We start from the raw sequence: 19590 nt of genomic DNA, 5'->3' as shown, positions 1-19590 counted from the left end.
TTACAAATTCAGGCATGTTAAATGCCTTAAATTGGAAGGAGTTGTGTTTATAAGACATGCATGTGTACTGATTTTACATTCATCGTAGGCATTCTAAAATCAGACCTGTAATTAAGCATTGCGTTTCATTTACTTTTTCATTTTATACACCCAGACATTCTCTTTGCCTTCTTTATAGAAGTTGTATAGCATGGGTGTTAAAATGATGTAGCAAGAGAGTTGTCTTGTGCTCTCGTTTAAAAGAGAGCTTTAAAATTGTTTACATCCCTATTCATTTATAATTAGAATGCATTTGTAATGCCTTTGGAAGTCAAGTGGTTATTTCATATTATGACAGAAAATATTTATGTCAGAAAATATTTTCATTAATTGTCTTTGCATATGTTAATAAACGATAGTAAAAGTGCATAATAATTTTGCGGACGCCAATTCACGCCATTCGTTCGTTCAGTTTTGATTTTGTGAAGTACAGACGCGTTCCTTGTTTTGTGTTTTTAAATTTGTGAAATTGTGAACAGTTAAACTTACAGCATGGGTGTTAAAGTTATGCAGCAGGAGATTTGCCTTGGGCTCTTTTGTAAAATATAGTTTTAAAATTGTTTGCATTGCTATTTAATTATAATTACAATGCATTTCTAAGTCAATCGCTCGTTTTATAAAATCCCACTTACAAATATAAGTAGACAAGCATCTAACATAATTGGATTGCCTTCAATTTCCCAAAAAGGGCCATTATTTTTCTATAATTTCTTGAATTTAAATTCTTCGAGATCTCAACAACAAATGTGGCGAAAGAAATCCTGACTTAAAAATTTGTATATTTTTTTCTTTAATTTTATATTAATTATCTATTTATTTATCTATCTTTGAACTCGAAACTTCTTATTGTAACAATAAATCTGAATTAAAACAATAACTATGTCTAGTAATGATAAAGTCATTCTTTTGAGAACGTATAGGGAAGACCGCCCTGTACTACAGAACACCTTCTTGACGTAGCGCTGCAACATGCCTGTAATAAGAAGGAGCGAAGGTGTGGTTTTATTTTCAGTAATTATGTAGGAATTCTTATATACACCCCTGTAGAACTCCTTCTGTTTAGAGGGCTGGTGAACGCCCTTTTATGTAAGCTACAAAGAAGGCCTTGCCCTCCAATCTCACCCTATGTTAAATGGAAAGGAATGTGTAATGTCCTAAGCAGGCCTCTGTAATGCCTAGACAGGCCTGGAAAAAGGCCTTCCAAGCACATGAACTACGCCGCTGGGGGCAAACGTTAAGGTAAGTGTGTGACATATATAAATATATGAAATATGTGACATACATACATATCTATGATTAATAATAATGGAAAATTTTGCTTCGCACATAACTGAGAAATACTTGTGGTACCACGTGAAGTGAAGAGAATCCATGTTGTACTTTTTCTCAAGTACATACATTTGTATTGTTCTTTTTTTTCGGAACACATATTGTTTCGGATAAGTACTTGGTGGTATTTGACAAGCAAGTGTTCTCTTCACTTCACTACTTGCGCTCTGAGAGAAAGACAGTGTATGTACTATATTCGACAGCGAATTGCATACATGTAGTGAAAAGTTATTCGATGCAGACCTCTAGTATATACTAATGTCTTTTCTTCATAAAAAATAGTAAGAAAATACTAATATCGGTCAGAGCTGAGTATTGAAACATAACAAGTATATATGTTACAGCAGTAAGTTCGGCCGGGCCGAATCTTAAATACCCACCACCATGAATAAAATATGATAGTTTCTTTTGAAATTTCAGGGGTTTCATGACAGATATTCTCCCAAGCAGAGCAGTTCAACCAGTACACTTCCCGAGAATAAATTTAAAGATTTTACATATGAAGACTATATCAGATTCTGTATTTATAAGAACCATTTTTGTTTGAGTTTTAGAGGAATCATTAACATCTAATAACCCCCATTATTTAAATGGTAAAATATGGAAATTCTACATTCAGTTTTAAGCAATTTTCCTGGTCAATGCGCCTTCTATAACTTCAAGATGTGAAATCGGTCTACATGGAGGCCTTACCAAATGGGCCGATAAAAACTAAATCCGATACACTTTTTTGTAAGTCTAAAATACCAGTATATTTACAATTGCAGGCAATTTGGATTAAAACTACGGTTTCTATAAGCCCAAGAAGTAAAATCGGGAGATCGGTCTATATGGGGGCTATACCAAAACATAAACCCATACTCACCATTTTTAGAACACCACTTTGTGGTCTTAATATACCTCTAGAATTCCAGTTTCAGGCAAATTTGATGAAAACTACGGTTTCTATAAGCCCAAGAAGTAAAATCGGGAGATCGGTCTATATGGGGGCTATACCAAAACATGGACCGGTACTCACAATTTTTGGCAAACCTCTTTATGGTCCAAGAATACCTCTAGATTTTCAATTTCAGGCAAATTGGATAAAACTAGAGATGTGCACGTGATACGAAATTATGGTGAATCACGAAAAATTTCGTCACTCACGCGTGAGTCGTGAGTCACGTTGATGGCAAAGGCGTGAGTGTGCATGAGCGTGATTAACAAACAAACAGTCGTGCGTGAGCGTAAGGCTATGGTCACACTAGGCAAATATTTGACCCAAATGAGTGTCAAACATTTTTCCAGAACCATTTTCCAAATATCTGAATATGGGGTTTGGAAAATAATCTTTCCATGATGCTATATACTCAATATGAGCTAAATATGTTTTCTGGTTTGGCTGTGGCGACTGAATCTTTTTTGATTTCTGTCAAATATTTGCCCAGTGTGACCATAGCATAAGTCTTTTGTACGCTCACGAAAAAAATCCCGCCCACGGACATAAAACGCTTACGAGATGAACTCATGTACAATTTTAGTGACACCTGGGATGTTAAGAGTTTATGTTAATAACGCACTCGATTTCAATCATGCTCATGTTTTCAAACACGTCCCTAAGGTAAATTAGACATAAAATTATTCGTGATTCGCGACATTTTTCATGAGTCACGATATTTTTCGTGAGTCACTGTATTTTTTGTAAGTCACGACATTTCTTTTCGTGAGTGTGCGTGAGTCGTACCAAACAATATCGTGCGTGAGTAAGATTTTTCGGTTGTGAGTGTGCGTGAGCGTGAGTAAAATATTACTCACGTGCACACCTCTAATAAAAACTACGGTTTCTATAAGCCCAAGATCTCATATCGGGATGTCGGTTTATATGGGGACTATAACAAATTTCAGCACGACTGCTTCATTATTGAAGACTGTAGCGTGATTACAACAGGCAGACAGACAGCCAGACAGACGGACATGCTTATATCGTCTTAGAATTTCTCCCTGATCAAGAATATATATACTTTATATAGCAAGAAATCGATATTTCTATGTCTTACAAACGGAATGACAAACTTATTAAACCCCCGTCACCATTCTATGGTGGTGGGCATAAAAAGGCAAACATTGTGTCAAATGTTGTAGGAGTACTATAGACAGCTGGATTTAACATAACCTACCTATGTATTGAATTTTCAAATCGACTATCTATTGTAATGATAAGTATTTCATTTAAATGTCAATCGGATATTGATATCCTTTCGGAATTTGGGTCAAGAGACAGACTTCCGTCTGAGAACAGACGGATTCAGATCAATATTTGATACATTACAAAAAGTTGAATAATTTAGTACTCCCATATTCTATGGCCAGGGGTATTAAAATACATTCTGACAAAGGCCCATACACGGTATAAAGAGAATGTACACAATTAATTTCCCTTTAAATTTTTGTTGGCAATGAATATCATGCCACGGCCCCCTCTACTTCCAAGTCGTGGCGGAATGGGTAAGCGTATATAACATAAGATGGCATAGCAAACAATAAGTCAACTTACATGTGTATGCAATTGGACGTCCTTAATGGCCTTTATCATATGCAGACCAGTCTCCACACTGCAGACAGCATGGTCTGGACGTGTCTTCCAGTTATCACTTTCAAATTGCGAAACACAATAGTAGCAATCGCCCAGCAGCTTGACTCGTAAACAATGATTATCCTGTAGAGATGAAAAAGAGAAGAGAGTAAAAGAGATTGGAAATTGTCATATTTAAATATCTCATAGAGTGGTGACCACACTGTGGTATGGGTTATTATCATATACATATAAACGTGTGGATTTAATATTTTTTTTTAACTTAACCGTAGAAAATTTCTTTAAAACTGGTAGAAATTTCGTGCACCATATTAAAAAAATGAACTTACTGACGGTAAAACTGTCTTAAGGACCAAATCATAATCATTTTAAGAAAAAATATCATCAAGTTTTTTTAAATTGAACTGACTGGTACGAAAAAATTTTGTAATACGTGTAAGTAAAAATTTCGTTACTGGCATGAAAAAATGACCAAATCTTTGTAATTTCAAACTATATCGAAGCACACCACTTTAAGTAAATTTTTTAAAATAATTTTAAAGAGTCGCGTGAACTGCAAAAGAGTTAAAAATAATAATTATTACGAGATTTTCATAACTGGTTAGAAAAGTGCTTAACTAATTTGAAGTTCAAAATTTGCAATAAATTACGAGCTACTTTTTTTCAGTGTAGACAAATACAGACACAATCATAGGCGATAAAGGAATATGAACGCAGTGATCATATTCGACATAATACAACCTTTTTTCCTCACGTTTGTTCGTCTATTGGACATAATAAATATAACATGCACCGAAAAAAGCATGCCCGGTTCCAAAGATTTTGTCTTTATTTTAAAAATTTTGGTATTGATTCCGAGTCAAAGAAGCGGAGAATACAAGTAAGGATACTTTTAAGACACAATTCTCTTTTAAATTTGGGTTTTGTGTACTTGCTTCTAGGAAGCAATTTTTAATTTTTCGCTTTCTCAGCTTTTTTTCTTCATATGCTATCAAAGTCCTTTAAAAACGAGTTAACTGCAACTTTATTTTCCAAATTAGGACTCGACTTCCAGTAGAAATTATGCTATTTTTGAAGTAAAAAACTTCTTTAAAATAAAGTTTTGTAAAACATGTCCTATATTTGAACGATTTTTTGCTTTGTAGTCAAGATGCAAAAAGACAACAAATTTAAAGACAATTTCATTAAATTTAAAGAATTTTTCTGAATTATTAAAGTCAAGTTGACCTTAGCCTATAATTTTTTTCTTTCATGTTAAGATACCCATTTTTAAGTCAAATCTCTTAATTATAAAGGCAATACGATTTCATTGAAAATTTTATCGACTTTTGGACAAGGAAAATAACTTTATTTTAGAGAAATGCGTCTTCTATGCTAAGCAAAATTTGTATTCGTATTTTAAAGACATGAAATCTTTGACCTTACGACAATATTTTTTTCAGTGTAGGCGTGATGTCGGGGTTTGTAATTAAATTTCTAAAAATAATCTAAATTTTCTAAAACTAACCAAAAAGTTTCTTCCTGGTGGGTTCACTTTTCGGTGTAGTTACGTATTATCATGATAACAATATATTTTTTTATCATACATAATTAAAATAGGGTCGAATAAATGAGTTACAAAACAGATGAATATGGATGTTGGTTTGACGGATATGGATGTCAGGGTTGCCACTATTTAAATACAAATACAAATTCAATGTGCATTGCGATTAGGGTGTCCAAATAACCGGGTTTTTGAAAAGTTGGTTTTCAGTTTATCCGAAAATCCCAATTTTTTAAAATCGGTTAAAACGGAAAAAATGAGAAATAGTTAAAATTAGATTTAAACACTCCTTTTATTTTAAAAACTAAAGATTAACGCCTCATTGTAATAAAATGAACACTTTAAAACAAACTAAGGATTAATCCATGCTGTACTTCCAGTGTGATAGAAAACTACAAATGAAATGCAAACGATATTTTCGTTTTTTTATGCAATTTAACGCTTCGTTTATTGATGGAAGATGTCGGACTATTAGTCCTCAGAGCATTGTATATACTGAAAGAAAATTCTTCTTTTCCGAGGAGGGAAATTTTAAATAAACGCCTTTTCCTTTCGACTTTAAAAATTTTCTTTGAAAGGAAATTACAAAAATTTGAGCTAAATTGGGGTTTATTTACTCTCAAAGAAAGGGCTTTACAACAAAGTGAAATTTCGTTTGACTAAAATTTTGGTCTGGAGGAAAATATTTTTCCTTTGGGTGCAAGATCACAATTTATCTGGAAGTGGTGTTGTTTTTCATCTTCAGTATCTCTTAACAAAAAGTTACACTTCTGGAAGAAAAATATGAAAAAGTATAACCAATGCACCACTTATAGCTCCTAGCAAATGGAATTTGGTTATTCTATATAGTATTTTAATGTTTTTAGTTCATATTCAATAGTTTTGCCAAAACTATAAATTTAACAAGTATATACGACCGTAAATTCGATCCACTACCATGAATGAAATACTGTGGTTTCCTTCTTCCATACCCTCAGAAGTCAAATCAAGCTATCGATGTATATGGGGCTCATATCAAACTTGGAGCGATATATACAAAATTTGGCACATTTACTTACGAACTCAAAATACCTCTAGAGTTCCCATTTCAAGAAGTTCGGATAAGTAGTACCGTTTATTTGTTCAAGAAATCAAATCGGTAGATCGGCTTATATGGGTGGCCGGCTTATAACCATGGGCCGATACAGTCCATTTTCGAACTTGACCTACCTGAAGACAAAAGACGAATTTGTATACAATTCCAGCAAATTTTAGCACCCTTATTAAAAGCAGCTAAATGTTTTCAATAGACGGCGACCGGACATATCCCCCAACGGACATATCGCCCAAAATGATTTTTGGGCGTTATATCCTCCCTTGGGGCGGTCACATCGCCCAATTTTAGTTTGGGCTTTATGTTTTCCCTCATCGCGGTCATAAGCCCCATAAAAAATGTGGGCGTTATGACCGTTTGAATATAAAGAATATTGTAAAATAACAAAATATATTTTTTTAAATATTTCAAAAGCTATATATGATTACTTCATCTGTCCATTAAGTTTTTTTTTTTAAATATTTAATATATAGATATGCCTCTTATTGACAAATACCGAATCCTGCTTTTATTTCATATGCTGGAAGAAGAGGTAAAACTGGCATATCTTGGCTTCATCGTTTGTTTTAATTGTTTTAGGCTGGATCAGAATTTTTTACCATTTTTCTTCTCAGCGTACGACAGAAATGGAAAAGCGGCTAAAGTGACACTACGAAGACCTTTTTCGCTCGTGAAATAGGTCGGTTTAAACTCAAAGACATTTGAATTTATATATTGAAACATGAAAATTCGGAAAATGATTTTTTTTAACAAACCAGACAAATGCTGAACATTAGCGTAGCTAGACAATTTTCCTAGGGGGGCTTTAGCCCCCCTAGCTAAAACTTTATAGACGGAACTTATAGGTTAATCTAATGTTTTATTTCATAAAATTGAATAAAAAAATAGACATCAAAATAACTCGACAATCAATTTATAATAAAGCAACTAAAAGTACCCTACGGGAAATTGGTGCAAATTGCCACTGACGGACCTATCACAGAACTGGTACCTGTTCTCCAGTTAGTTGCAATTTTCACATTTAGTGAAATAAAATTATCAGAATAACCTTTTGTTCGACATATTTTAAAAGTTTTTTTCATTTCGGGTTCGATTAGGAGCCCAAATTGAAAGAGATTTCTAAGAGTTTGTCCGAGACTGGTTCCTGAGGACCTGTTTAAGGGTTTCTCCTGCTAAATTGTCCCAGGACGTGTCCTTTGGGATGAGTCCAAGACGCGTCCTAAAATGTAAGTTTACTCCGTCAATGACAAACCCATGTTAAAGTGGACGTTCCCTTACATACGTTTCGATCAGAACTGGGACTGGTCCATACACACCAGGGACTAGTCCTGTACCAGTTCTGTGGTTGATCCATTTCCCATAGGGTATTTCCACACTTTTCCCAGCAAAAAATTGGGAGTTCTAATGGCACAACTTTAAAAGCACTTCCAAAAATGTCCTCACAAAGAAGTTAACAATTTTAACTACACAGGAAGTTTTTTTACTTATTTTTTTTTATATTTTAATGCGTAATTTTTTGTTTTCTTTTTTCAAATAGTTTAAAAAAAGAGTAAGAATAAATAAAATGGTACAAATTATTCAATTTTGCCACAAAAATGCTAAATTCATTATAGAAAAATCGATAATATTTGAAAAAAACGTTTCAAACAAGCGTTAGAATGCATTAAAAATCATAAAAAAGTATAAAAATTATTTATTTGGGAAAATATCACAAAATTTTTAATTCACATTCAAAACACTGAATTCAGATCACACCTTAAGAAGTGATGCAAATTCATTGCAACGGTTGTTGAAACGGTGGACATTCGTTCTATGACAAACTCATATTACATTCATCGCTTCTCCGCCAATTTTGTACCACTTCCAGACCCAAAAAGAATATTTTCACTTCTTTTTTGGCGACGCTTTTTTGCAGCATTATTAAGATATTAATTTATGAAAGAATAGTTTTAATATCAATTACTATTTTTTATTCAACTAAATCATAAGTTCAACCACAGCTTTATTTCATAAATATCAGACTTCTACCACAACCCAAGTAATACGATTGTGCATGAAAGTCTTTAGTGAAACTTTGTGCGTTGTACGAGTATATACTTGTTTAATTTTTATAAAAATGTAAAATCGTAAATAGGTTTTCAAATTCTGGGGGGGGGCTAAAATTTTTCTGGGGGGGTCTAAGCCCCCTCCCCAGAGGCCTTCCTACGCTTATGATGCTGAATTGAAAATTATGTATTTTAAACTGAAAACTGGAACGAGATGAGATGATTCGCGATTTATTTCAAGTGCCCATCAGCAGCACATCGATCATCTCATCTCTTTCCAATTTTGATGTTTAGAACAAGATAAAAAACGAAAGTTTCAAGAATGTGAGGATGAACTGCGCGCGCAAATCCTTTTTTTAAATTCATCACATTCCTCAAGTTCTTGCATCTTTCGTTTTATTAACTTGTTTTAAAAAATTAATACAGTTATACTGACATGTCGTTCGTAACCTTCGTAAATATTAGTAATTTCTTGTACCCATAAGATGAAATGGAACGACCGAAAAAAAGGGACATCAATAAAATAATAGCATATCAAACATCCATATGTTTATTATTTCAATTACTGGGGTGGAACACAAAGAGACTATATGCCAAATCGGCTTCCATAATAGTTGTTTGCTAAAATATCTTTTGCGGCACACTTTCTTTTCACTCATATGTTCCGATTTGGCAAATAGTGCTATGAGTTCTTGGGGGCTTTGTGGAGCGTTTGGCACCGTTTTCTATTTAATTGTCTTAGAATTTTCTTAAAGACCACGAGATCTGCACTTTCTTTCTAGTTATGGCATTTTGAATTAAATACCATACATATTTAGTTAACCAAAATTGGGGATCAAAACTACTTCATTTAGGACAGTTTTTGATTTGTATTTATTCCAACATTCATTTTCCCCATAAGATATTGGGCGTTTTGACCGCCTATTTTTTGGGACATATGACCGCGATGAGGGAGGACATAAAGCCCAAACTAAAATTGGGCGATGTGACTGCCCCAATGGAGGTCATAACGCCCAAAAATCATTTTGGGCGATATATCCGTTGGGGGATATGTATATGGCCCTAACAGACATGTTTATCGCATCCATGTACACTGTTAGAAAAACAGATTTTTCATATGTTCCAATGTAAACAAAATGTGCTTTGGGTAGATTTTTTTTAACACAATATACTTAAGTGTTAAAATGTAATGTTCCTAAACTAGCATTAAATGTTTGGGACATGAATGTTTCATAAAATTAATATGTGTGAACATATATAAATTTAGAAATTTCGACTGAACATATATATGTTGCGATATTTTATTCAGAGAGCGACAGAGAGTTCTTTTTTCAGTTTGAACAGTATTAAGTTTAATTGACGATATCTTTTCATACAAAAATTGGGATTAGACTTTCAAAAGATTAAGAAACTCAAGTCTATTGCCAAATATAGAATTTGATTGTGATGAAGGTGGTATTGATTGTTTTTGCAATCAATATTGGTATACCTAGTGACGAGTGACGAATTTCTGAACTTGATAAGGATGTCATTAAAAACGTTTGTATTAAATTCACAAAAGTACTCATAACTGAAATAAGATATAGACTCCCTCGAAATATTAATATTTCCAAATTTAATGTCAAGAAATGATTTTCTCCTCTGAGTTCTTTTTTCAGTTTGAACAGTATTAAGTTTAATTGACGATATCTTTTCATACAAAAATTGGGATTAGACTTTCAAAAGCTTAAGAAACTCAAGTCTATTTCCAAATATAGAATTTGATTGTGATGAAGGTGGTATTGATTGTTTTTGCAATCAATATTAGTATACCTAGTGACGAGTGACGAATTTCTGAACTTGATAAGGATGTCATTAAAAACGTTTGTATTAAATTCACAAAAGTACTCATAACTGAAATAAGATATAGACTCCCTCGAAATATTAATATTTCCAAATTTAATGTCAAAAAATGATTTTCTCCTCTGAAAAAAATAGTGTGTAATTTTAAAGACATTACCGATCAAAATTAATTGGATGAAGGCATTCTAAGTGATCAAGGTGTACGCTTGAATAGAAGTTCATAATTTCATTAAATTAGAAATGTGTCAAATCCATACACAACTTCTATAATATGTTACATCTGTGGAAGTGTTGTTTTCTTTTTTTTTGTTTTTTTAGTAGAGCATTGAATTTTAGCTGGCTTTAGTAGTGTTTGTGGTGGGAAGTGGTATGTTAGAGTTTATAATATATTTTTGGTGCTTTTTGCCCTTCGGGAGTTGGCATCACTGGGTGGACGAAAGATGTCAACACAGTGTTGCCAGGTAATTTTTGATTCTTCCCCCCAAATCTTAAGAAAAACCCCTAAATTGGTCTAGGCTTTTTTCAAAAACCCCCAAAATTTTTAAGTATGTAAATAGTACAAAAAACGACCCAAAATTTCGTTAAAAAATCCTGTAGTGATACACTTAAATTTAACAGAAATATATATACTGAAAGAAGATTTTTTCTGAGGAACACAATTTTAGACAATATAAGTTTTTTTATGCTAAAAATTTTCTTTTGAAGTAAATAAAAATCATTAGGTAAAATTATTACACCACTTGTCAGAAATTCGGGTTCGATTCCTGCTTCGACCGACCACCAAAAAGTTTTTCAGCGGTGGATTATCCCACCTCAGTAATGCTGGTGACATTTCTGAGGGTTTCAAAGCTTCTCTAAGTGGTTGCACTGCAATGTGCATATAAAAATGAGGTACCTTTACATTGAGCTTAACATGGAATCGGGCAGTGATAAGAGAGAAGTTCACCAATGTGGTATCACAACGGACTGAATAGTCTAAGTGAGCCTTATACATCAGACTGCCACCTAACCTAACCTAACCTTGTTTTTAATTGTATCAAATATTAAAAATGCTCCTTCAACAGATGAGTTTAAAAAAGAATTGCATACTTCTTGTATTTAGGAACATGGGTTGACTTCCCTTATTTTTTTCTCAAAATTCATGCCAGAATTGTTCCAAATTTTGTTGAGAATTGCTCCTTTTTATAAGATCTAAGATATTTTTTTACCCCCAAAAATCCCCCCAAATAAATGATACCCCTAAAAATTCCCCTAAACGTATAAAAAACCCCTAAATTTGGGGGGGGGACCCCCAACCAAGCAACACTGTGTCAACATAACACAGCGAGAGAATCAAGAGAGAGAGAGAGAGAGAGAGAGAGAGCAATTTCTGTGAAACTGCTTGTATGTTATTTCGGAAAACTGTTTTATGAGTTCATTTGTTTTGGATATGCGCTTGGCATGTTGATAAGGCTTCGCCAAAAAAGTTGATATGCTTAAGGAATATTAAAATGAGTATTCGAAGTAAAAATTTTATTTAGAAATACTTTGGGTTTCAGGTACTTTGATAACGTAGAAAGACATCAAATAGGTTTGGTATAGTTTGGTTATTGAAAAAAACAATGAAATTTAAAAATTGAAAAGTCAGAAATTTTCTAACATACGCTTGAAAAAATAAAAAGTTGTTCGGAGAATTAAAGAAAAATTACGAAAAAAAATATAAACTGCATGATACCTATAGCTGCAGCTTGGAGAAGCAACTCAATTTGAGATTTATCCCAATAAAAAGGAATCTAGTTATTTTTCCGTTTGGAGATCCTAAGAATAGTTACCAATTTTGCATCGAGGTAAGCTCTTATTCTAGCGGAGGAAAGTTTATTAAATTTTGGAGACATAAGCTCATTTAATTTCGAAAGTCAAATTTTTAAGAGCATAGTCAAATTTACAAATGGTTGGAGTCAAAATTAAAAAAAAAGATTGTATAAGAGATTTATTCAAGCTAGAGGAATCCAATATCCTGTTTACAATACTTTTTTAAGGAAGAGGCTAAATTCTGTCGCTGTATTTAGATTACACTGTTAGAATAATATGTTTTTCATATGTTCCGATATAAACAAAATGTGTTTCGGGCACAATTTTAAAACACAATATATTTAAGTGCAAACATGTAATGTTCCTAAACTAACACTAAATGTTTGGGACATCTATATTAATATGTTAGAATATATTATGTTTGTGGCATGAATGTTTCATAAAAATCATATGTGTGAATGCAAACATATATAAATTTACAAATTTCGACTAAACATACATATGTTGGGATATTTTATTCAAAGCGACAGAGAGAGTATAGAGAAAGAAATAGAGATGGAAACCGGGAGAGTTGACGAAAGATATCAACATAACACAGCAAAAGAATCGAAAGAGAACAATTTCTGTGAAACCGCTTGTATGTTGTTTCGGAAAACTGTTTAATGATAAGGCCAAAAATTTAATATGCTTAAGTCTAAATAGTATTTAATTTGAATAAAGAGAATAGACATTCGGATCCAAGAGAATAGACATTTGAAAAACAAACAGCATATGTTTTCGCCTTGAGAGCAGCATTTTATGTATGTTGTGTGTGGACATGTGTTTTGTTTATATTTTGGCATTATGGGCAGAGAGAAGTTCACCAATGTGGTATCACAATGGACTGAATAGCCTAAGTGAGCCTGATACATCGGGCTGCCACCTAACCTAACCATTATGGGCACAATTTTTTTTCTTGGTTCGTTAAAAGAAATCAGGGGTCTTCATAAAAATAACGAAAGGGCACTATACTCTTTTTAGAGTTGGGACAGTAAAATGAAATAAGGAGGAAATAGTGAAAAATTACACAGTAAAATGTATAAAAACAAAGTTTAGTTCCTCTTTATTAATAAGTAGTCCACGAGGAGTTGACGGACACCTTCAAATATAAAAGCGGGCATTAAGTTCGAGTTTTGCAGCTAAAACAATTTAAAAAGTTTATTTTCTTTAAAATGAATTATTAAAGAAAAATAAAAGGCATTTTAGAGCGATGATGTTAAATGCTAGTAAAAAACTGTTCACGCCTAAATAAATTTATGTTTATATTATAAAATTATTTATGTATGTTTATACTCGACTCCACGTTCTTCTTTTGTTAAGAGTTTTTGAATTCCTTCCAAATTTTAAAGTTTTGCACAAAAAACAGTTTTTTATTACAAAATTGTTATTTTTGCAATAAAAAATAATATTTTATCCAATTTCGTTTATATCAAGCACTGTTACTGACTATAAATCTTTAATAACCCACATTTCGAAGTTTCATTATAAAAATTTAATATAGTATAAATATAAAAAAAAAACAAAGTGTTCGGTCGGAGCAGGGATTGAACCCACGACCCTTTGCATGCAAGGCAGACATGCTAACCACTGCTCCACGTGGCAAACAAATGTATGTTTCTGTTAAATAATGTTATGTTTGCATGGGCTCGTGGGCGCTGCAAACTATGCTACATAAATGTAACTTATAACGATAATTATCTACTGGTGACTATAACAGCTACGTAGTCCAGTGGATAGTGTGTTGGCTTACAAACTGTATGGTCCTCGGTTCGATTCTCCGTGCATGCGAAAGGTACAATTTAAAAAATGTATAAAAGTGAATAATTTCTTCAACATTATTTGTATTATAGAAAAAGGTGCCAAGAACTAAAATATTTCGTGGAAGTGAAAATTACGAGTATGTTAGGCAATGAGCACAATCGTCTTTGGGAAAAATTCTTCCAAGCATATAATACTTTTGGGTTCAAAATGTTTCCAAACATATAATATGTTCACATAAAACAAACATATTAATGTTTCGGCAGTATCCAATAATATATGTGCTTCCTGCAAAATATGTTTGGAACATATGTTAAAGAAGCGATTTTTTTGAGGGTGTAGTAATTATTTTTAAATATCGTTTTAATTGTCAGCTTATAATTATTTATTTCAATCCGTCTTTCAACACATGAGATCATACTGATATAAATTCTCATACGGTATTTTGTCCAAGTTACAAGCACTTGTCAACGATGGAGCATGAAATAATGACCGTGCGTATACAAAATATTTAAATTCCTTAAATCAAAAATGTGTTAAAGACACGTTTTATACAATTTATTTTGATATATTTTTGCCATATAAACTTTAATATTTGATACTGATAGAAACATTATTTTATTAATTCTTATACACTTATACTTAAAACATTATCCCTTTTGAATTTCTATCCATTTTTTGACAATTTCACTTTCATTATATTAGTCCTTGTATGTATGAATAACTAAGCTCGGTTTATACCATATATAGGATGGGAGGGTATAAGAGGAAGGACAAACTACACCATTAGTTCTTCCAAAGAGCTACCTAAAATTTATTGATTTGTGGTAACTGGCCGATATATATATATATATATATATATATATATATATATATATATATATATATATATATATATATATATATATATATATATATATATATATATATATATATATATATATATATATATATATATATATATATATATATATATATATATATATATATATATATATATATATATATATATATATATATATATATATATATACCTTATGGGCAAGTACACCCCCATTGCCCTGAGCAAGGCATTATAGGTAGCACCCGCACATAAGGTATAGTATTTGATAAGAGAAGGGTCGTTACAATAGGCATTCGGAACCAAGAGAATAGACATTTGAAAAAAGTGCATGTATTTTTGCCTTGAGAGAAGCATTTTATGTATGTGTGGGCATGCGTTTTGTTTATCATTTTGGCATTATGGGCGCAATTTTTCATCTTGGTTCGTCAAATCGGAACGTAAGTCAAAATATTCAAACAAAGGAAATTAAAAAAAAAAAAAAAAAACATATATACAAAATACAAAGGGATTTTCATAAAAAAATAACAAAAGGGCACCCTACTCTTTTTATAGTTGGGACAGTAAAATGAAAAAGGGGGAAACGGTGAAAAATTAAACAGTAAAATGTATAAAAACAAAAGCGGGCATTAAATTCGAGTAAAATGAAAAATAATTTTAACTACAAAACTTGAATCGGTAAAGACAGAACAATATTATAACTTTTTCGGAAATCGTATTATAACTTGCTGGGGAATGATCCAAAGCAACAATTGAAAAAGTTTATTTTCTTTAAAATGAATTAATATCGGCACTAAAGGTAACAATGAAATTAAGTACAAAATTATTCGTTAATAAAAATGCATATTTATTTGCACTTGTAAATACGATAAATTTTGAATGCAATTAAATTTATGTGTGGGTTGTAACATTATTATTTCGGATTTAAATATAAGGTTTTTTGAATGATTGTCGTTAAATAACTTTAGGATTCGATGGCAATATATTTATGTTTATACTCGACTTCTCGTTCTTCTTTTGTTAGAGTTTTTGAATTTCTTCGAAATGTTCAGACTTGTATACCGATAACATTTTTGTGTTACAAAATATTTATGTTTGCAATAAAAAAAACAATAATATTTGATCCAAAAACTCAGTCCATTTCGTTTATATCAAGCACTGCTCATTTCTGCCTGTAAATCTTTAATTATCCACATTTCGAAGTTTCATTGTAAAAATTTAATACATATTTATTACATATTACTATGTAATGTCGAACATCTTTTCGGAATATATGTAAAAAAAACTTTTTTGGGTTCGGTCGGAGCAGGGATTGAACCCACGACCCTTTGCATGCAAGGCGGATATGATAACCATTGCAGCACGTGGCCAACAAATGTATGTTTATGTTAAATATTATTTTGTTTGCATCGCCCAAACTATGCTATATAAATATAACTACTTGACCACCGTGGTGCAATGGTTAGCATGCCCGCCTTGCATACACAAGGTCGTGGGGTCGATTACTGCTTCGAGCGAACAACAAAAAGTTTTTCAGCGGTGGATTATCTCACATCAGTAATGCTCGTGACATTTCTGAGGGTTTCAAAGCTTCTCTAAGTGGTTTCACTGCAATGTGGAACGACAATAACATAAAGGGTGATTCTTTTGAGGTTAGGATTTTCATGCATTAGTATTTGACAGATCACGTGGGATTTCAGACATGGTGTCAAAGAGAAAGATGCTCAGTATGCTTTGACATTTCATCATGAATAGACTTACGATCTGCCACAACGTCGAATTTTCAGTGAATGGGCCCTAGAAAAGTTGGCAGAAAATCCGCTTTTTTATCGACAAATTTTGTTCAGCGATGAGGCTCATTTCTGGTTGAATGGCTACGTAAATAAGCAAAATTGCCGCATTTGGAGTGAAGAGCAACCAGAAGCCGTTCAAGAACTGCCCATGCATCCCGAAAAATGCACTGTTTGGTGTGGTTTGTACGCTGGTGGAATCATTGGACCGTATTTTTTCAAAGATGCTGTTGGACGCAACGTTGCGGTGAATGGCGATCGCTATCGTTCGATGCTAACAAACTTTTTGTTGCCAAAAATGGAAGAACTGAACTTGGTTGACATGTGGTTTCAACAAGATGGCGCTACATGCCACACAGCTCGCGATTCTATGGCCATTTTGAGGGAAAACTTCGGAGAACAATTCATCTCAAGAAATGGACCGGTAAGTTGGCCACCAAGATCATGCGATTTGACGCCTTTAGACTATTTTTTGTGGGGCTACGTCAAGTCTAAAGTCTACAGAAATAAGCCAGCAACTATTCCAGCTTTGGAAGACAACATTTCCGAAGAAATTCGGGCTATTCCGGCCGAAATGCTCGAAAAAGTTGCCCAAAATTGGACTTTCCGAATGGACCACCTAAGACGCAGCCGCGGTCAACATTTAAATGAAATTATCTTCAAAAAGTAAATGTCATGGACCAATCTAACGTTTCAAATAAAGAACCGATGAGATTTTGCAAATTTTATGCGTTTTTTTTTTAAAAAAAGTTATCAAGCTCTTAACAAATCACCCTTTATATGTAGCCCAGTGGATAGTGTGTTGGATTAAAAACTATATGGCACGCGGTTCGATTCTCCGTCCAGGCGAAAGGTAAAATTTAAAAAAAAATTCAAATTGAATAATTACTTAAATATTGTTTGTATTACAGAAAAAGTGCTAAGAACTAAAAAACCTCGCGGAAGTGAGAAACATGTGAGGGAATATGCACCCAGCAAAAAAAGCGTCGCCAAAAAAGTAGTGAAAATGTTTTTTTGGATCCGGAAGTGGTGCAAGCAATGATTTTAACATGGGCCTGTCATAGGACGGAGGATGTCCACCATTTCAACAACCGTTGCACTGAATTTGCATCACTTCTTAAGGTTAATTTTTAAAATTTTTTATAATTTTTAATGCATTATAATGCTTGTCTGGTATGTTTGACATCAAATATTTTCAAAAATTCGCAATTTTTCTAGAAAGGATTTAGCAATTTTTTCGGCAAAATTTAAATAATTTGGACTATTTTATAAATTTTTAATCTGTTTTTAATCCATTTGAAACAATAAAATTTCCCATTAAAAATATGAAAAACAAACGAGTTATAAAAAATTGACTCAAATGAACTTCCTGTGCAGTTAAAATAAAGAACATCTTTGAGAGAACATTTGTGGAAGTGCTTTTAAAGTTGTGCCTTAATAAGAACTTCCATTTTTTTTGCTGCGCAATTATGCAGAAACAAAATTTGTTTGAGCACAATCAATATATAATATTTGTGGGCTTAAAACGCTTCCAAATTTATAATATGTTCATTTTTCATTTTTCGGCAAAATTTAAATAATTTGGACTATTTTATTAATTTTTAATCTGTTTTTAACCCATTTGAAACAATAAAATTTTAAATTTCCCATTAAAAATATGAAAAAAGCGAGTTATAAAAAATTGACTCAAATTAACTTCCTGTGCAGTATAATATGTTCACATAAAACAAACATAGTAATGTTTCGGCAATATCCAATAATATATGTGCTTCCTGCAAAATATGTTTGGAACACATCGATGCCCTCATTCCAGAGTACGCTAAGTCGACTTAGCATGTTTTGATGGAGTTCGCTGTTTTTTATTCGGATTGATGTGAATTGCATCCTGTCAAAAGTTCTATCAAAAGTTATGGTTAATATTGTACTTTGCCTGTGACTAAAGTTTTAAAAATGTCCAATCTAAAAAGGGCAAAAAGCTTTGTTCGGTCTAAAGTGGTCTAAGTCATTTTTAGCCATGTTCTATTATCACTATTTTCAGTTCGCACATACTAAAAAACATGATTTTAAAACCAAAAATAAGGGAATTTCTATCTTATACGGCTTTTTTTAGAAATTTCAAAAAAAAAAAACTTTGCACTTGTTTCCTGTAAAATTCGCTTTTTAGACTTAGCTTTGGAATGTAGACATCGATATGTTGGAGTAGCGATATTTTTTTGGTTTGGTAGGTATCGAAAAACTATCTATTTTATCTTTATCTTTCTGAAAAGCATTTAAAAGGTTATCACACTAAAAAAATATGTACGTGATATTAAAGATTACACTACGTAAATTTTAGGATGCGAGATTTACAAAATATTAAGGACAAATTTCTTTAAAATAATGAAATTTTAATTTAAATAAACTTTATAATCTTTGCTTAACATTTTTTTTTCATTAAAATTAGGACAGAAATTTTGTAAATTTGCGTCCCTTCGTTAAAGTCGCATGTCTTTGAACTAAGGCTAATTTTCCTTAAAGTAAGAAAACACAATTTTGATTTAAAGAAATTGTCCTTAAATTAACTGAAATATTGAAACTTTAGATTTAAGATAAAAACGCTGCAAATATAGGCTAATACTTATTTGGAGGATTTAGCGTCTTTGGTTTAAAGGTTTTTTGGAGTTAAGAAAACATTTTTGATTTTGAAGTATCCGTTATAATTTGGATTTTTAAACTGGCATTTATTTGTACGTGGGTATCTTTATTAACAAAATTTGATAAATGAGATCCTAATTTTAATTTTATTTTATTTAATTTTATTTCATGGGTCCTAGATTTAAAGTCAGATAGGGCGCTAAAAAATTTCTTTATTTTAAAGAATCCGCATCTTTGGCTCGGAATCAATACCAAAATCCTTAAGGTAAGGTCA

General features: G+C 32.3%; 1 protein-coding gene across 2 annotated transcripts in view; it reads right to left on the bottom strand.

Annotated features, from left to right (window-relative positions):
- The window catches only part of Ac78C (adenylyl cyclase 78C), a 291397-nt gene that overhangs the window by 67843 nt on the left and 203964 nt on the right, over positions 1 to 19590 (bottom strand). For both annotated transcript variants that reach the window (XM_075304668.1, XM_075304669.1), the window contains one exon: positions 3902 to 4063. In XM_075304668.1, coding sequence (XP_075160783.1) covers positions 3902 to 4063 — 162 coding nt within the window. The remainder of the gene's footprint in view (positions 1 to 3901; positions 4064 to 19590) is intronic.

Source organism: Haematobia irritans, chromosome 4, assembly GCF_050003625.1.
Source record: "Haematobia irritans isolate KBUSLIRL chromosome 4, ASM5000362v1, whole genome shotgun sequence".
Classification (NCBI taxonomy): Eukaryota; Metazoa; Arthropoda; class Insecta; order Diptera; family Muscidae; genus Haematobia; species Haematobia irritans.
This window is presented reverse-complemented; position numbering and strand designations above follow the sequence as displayed.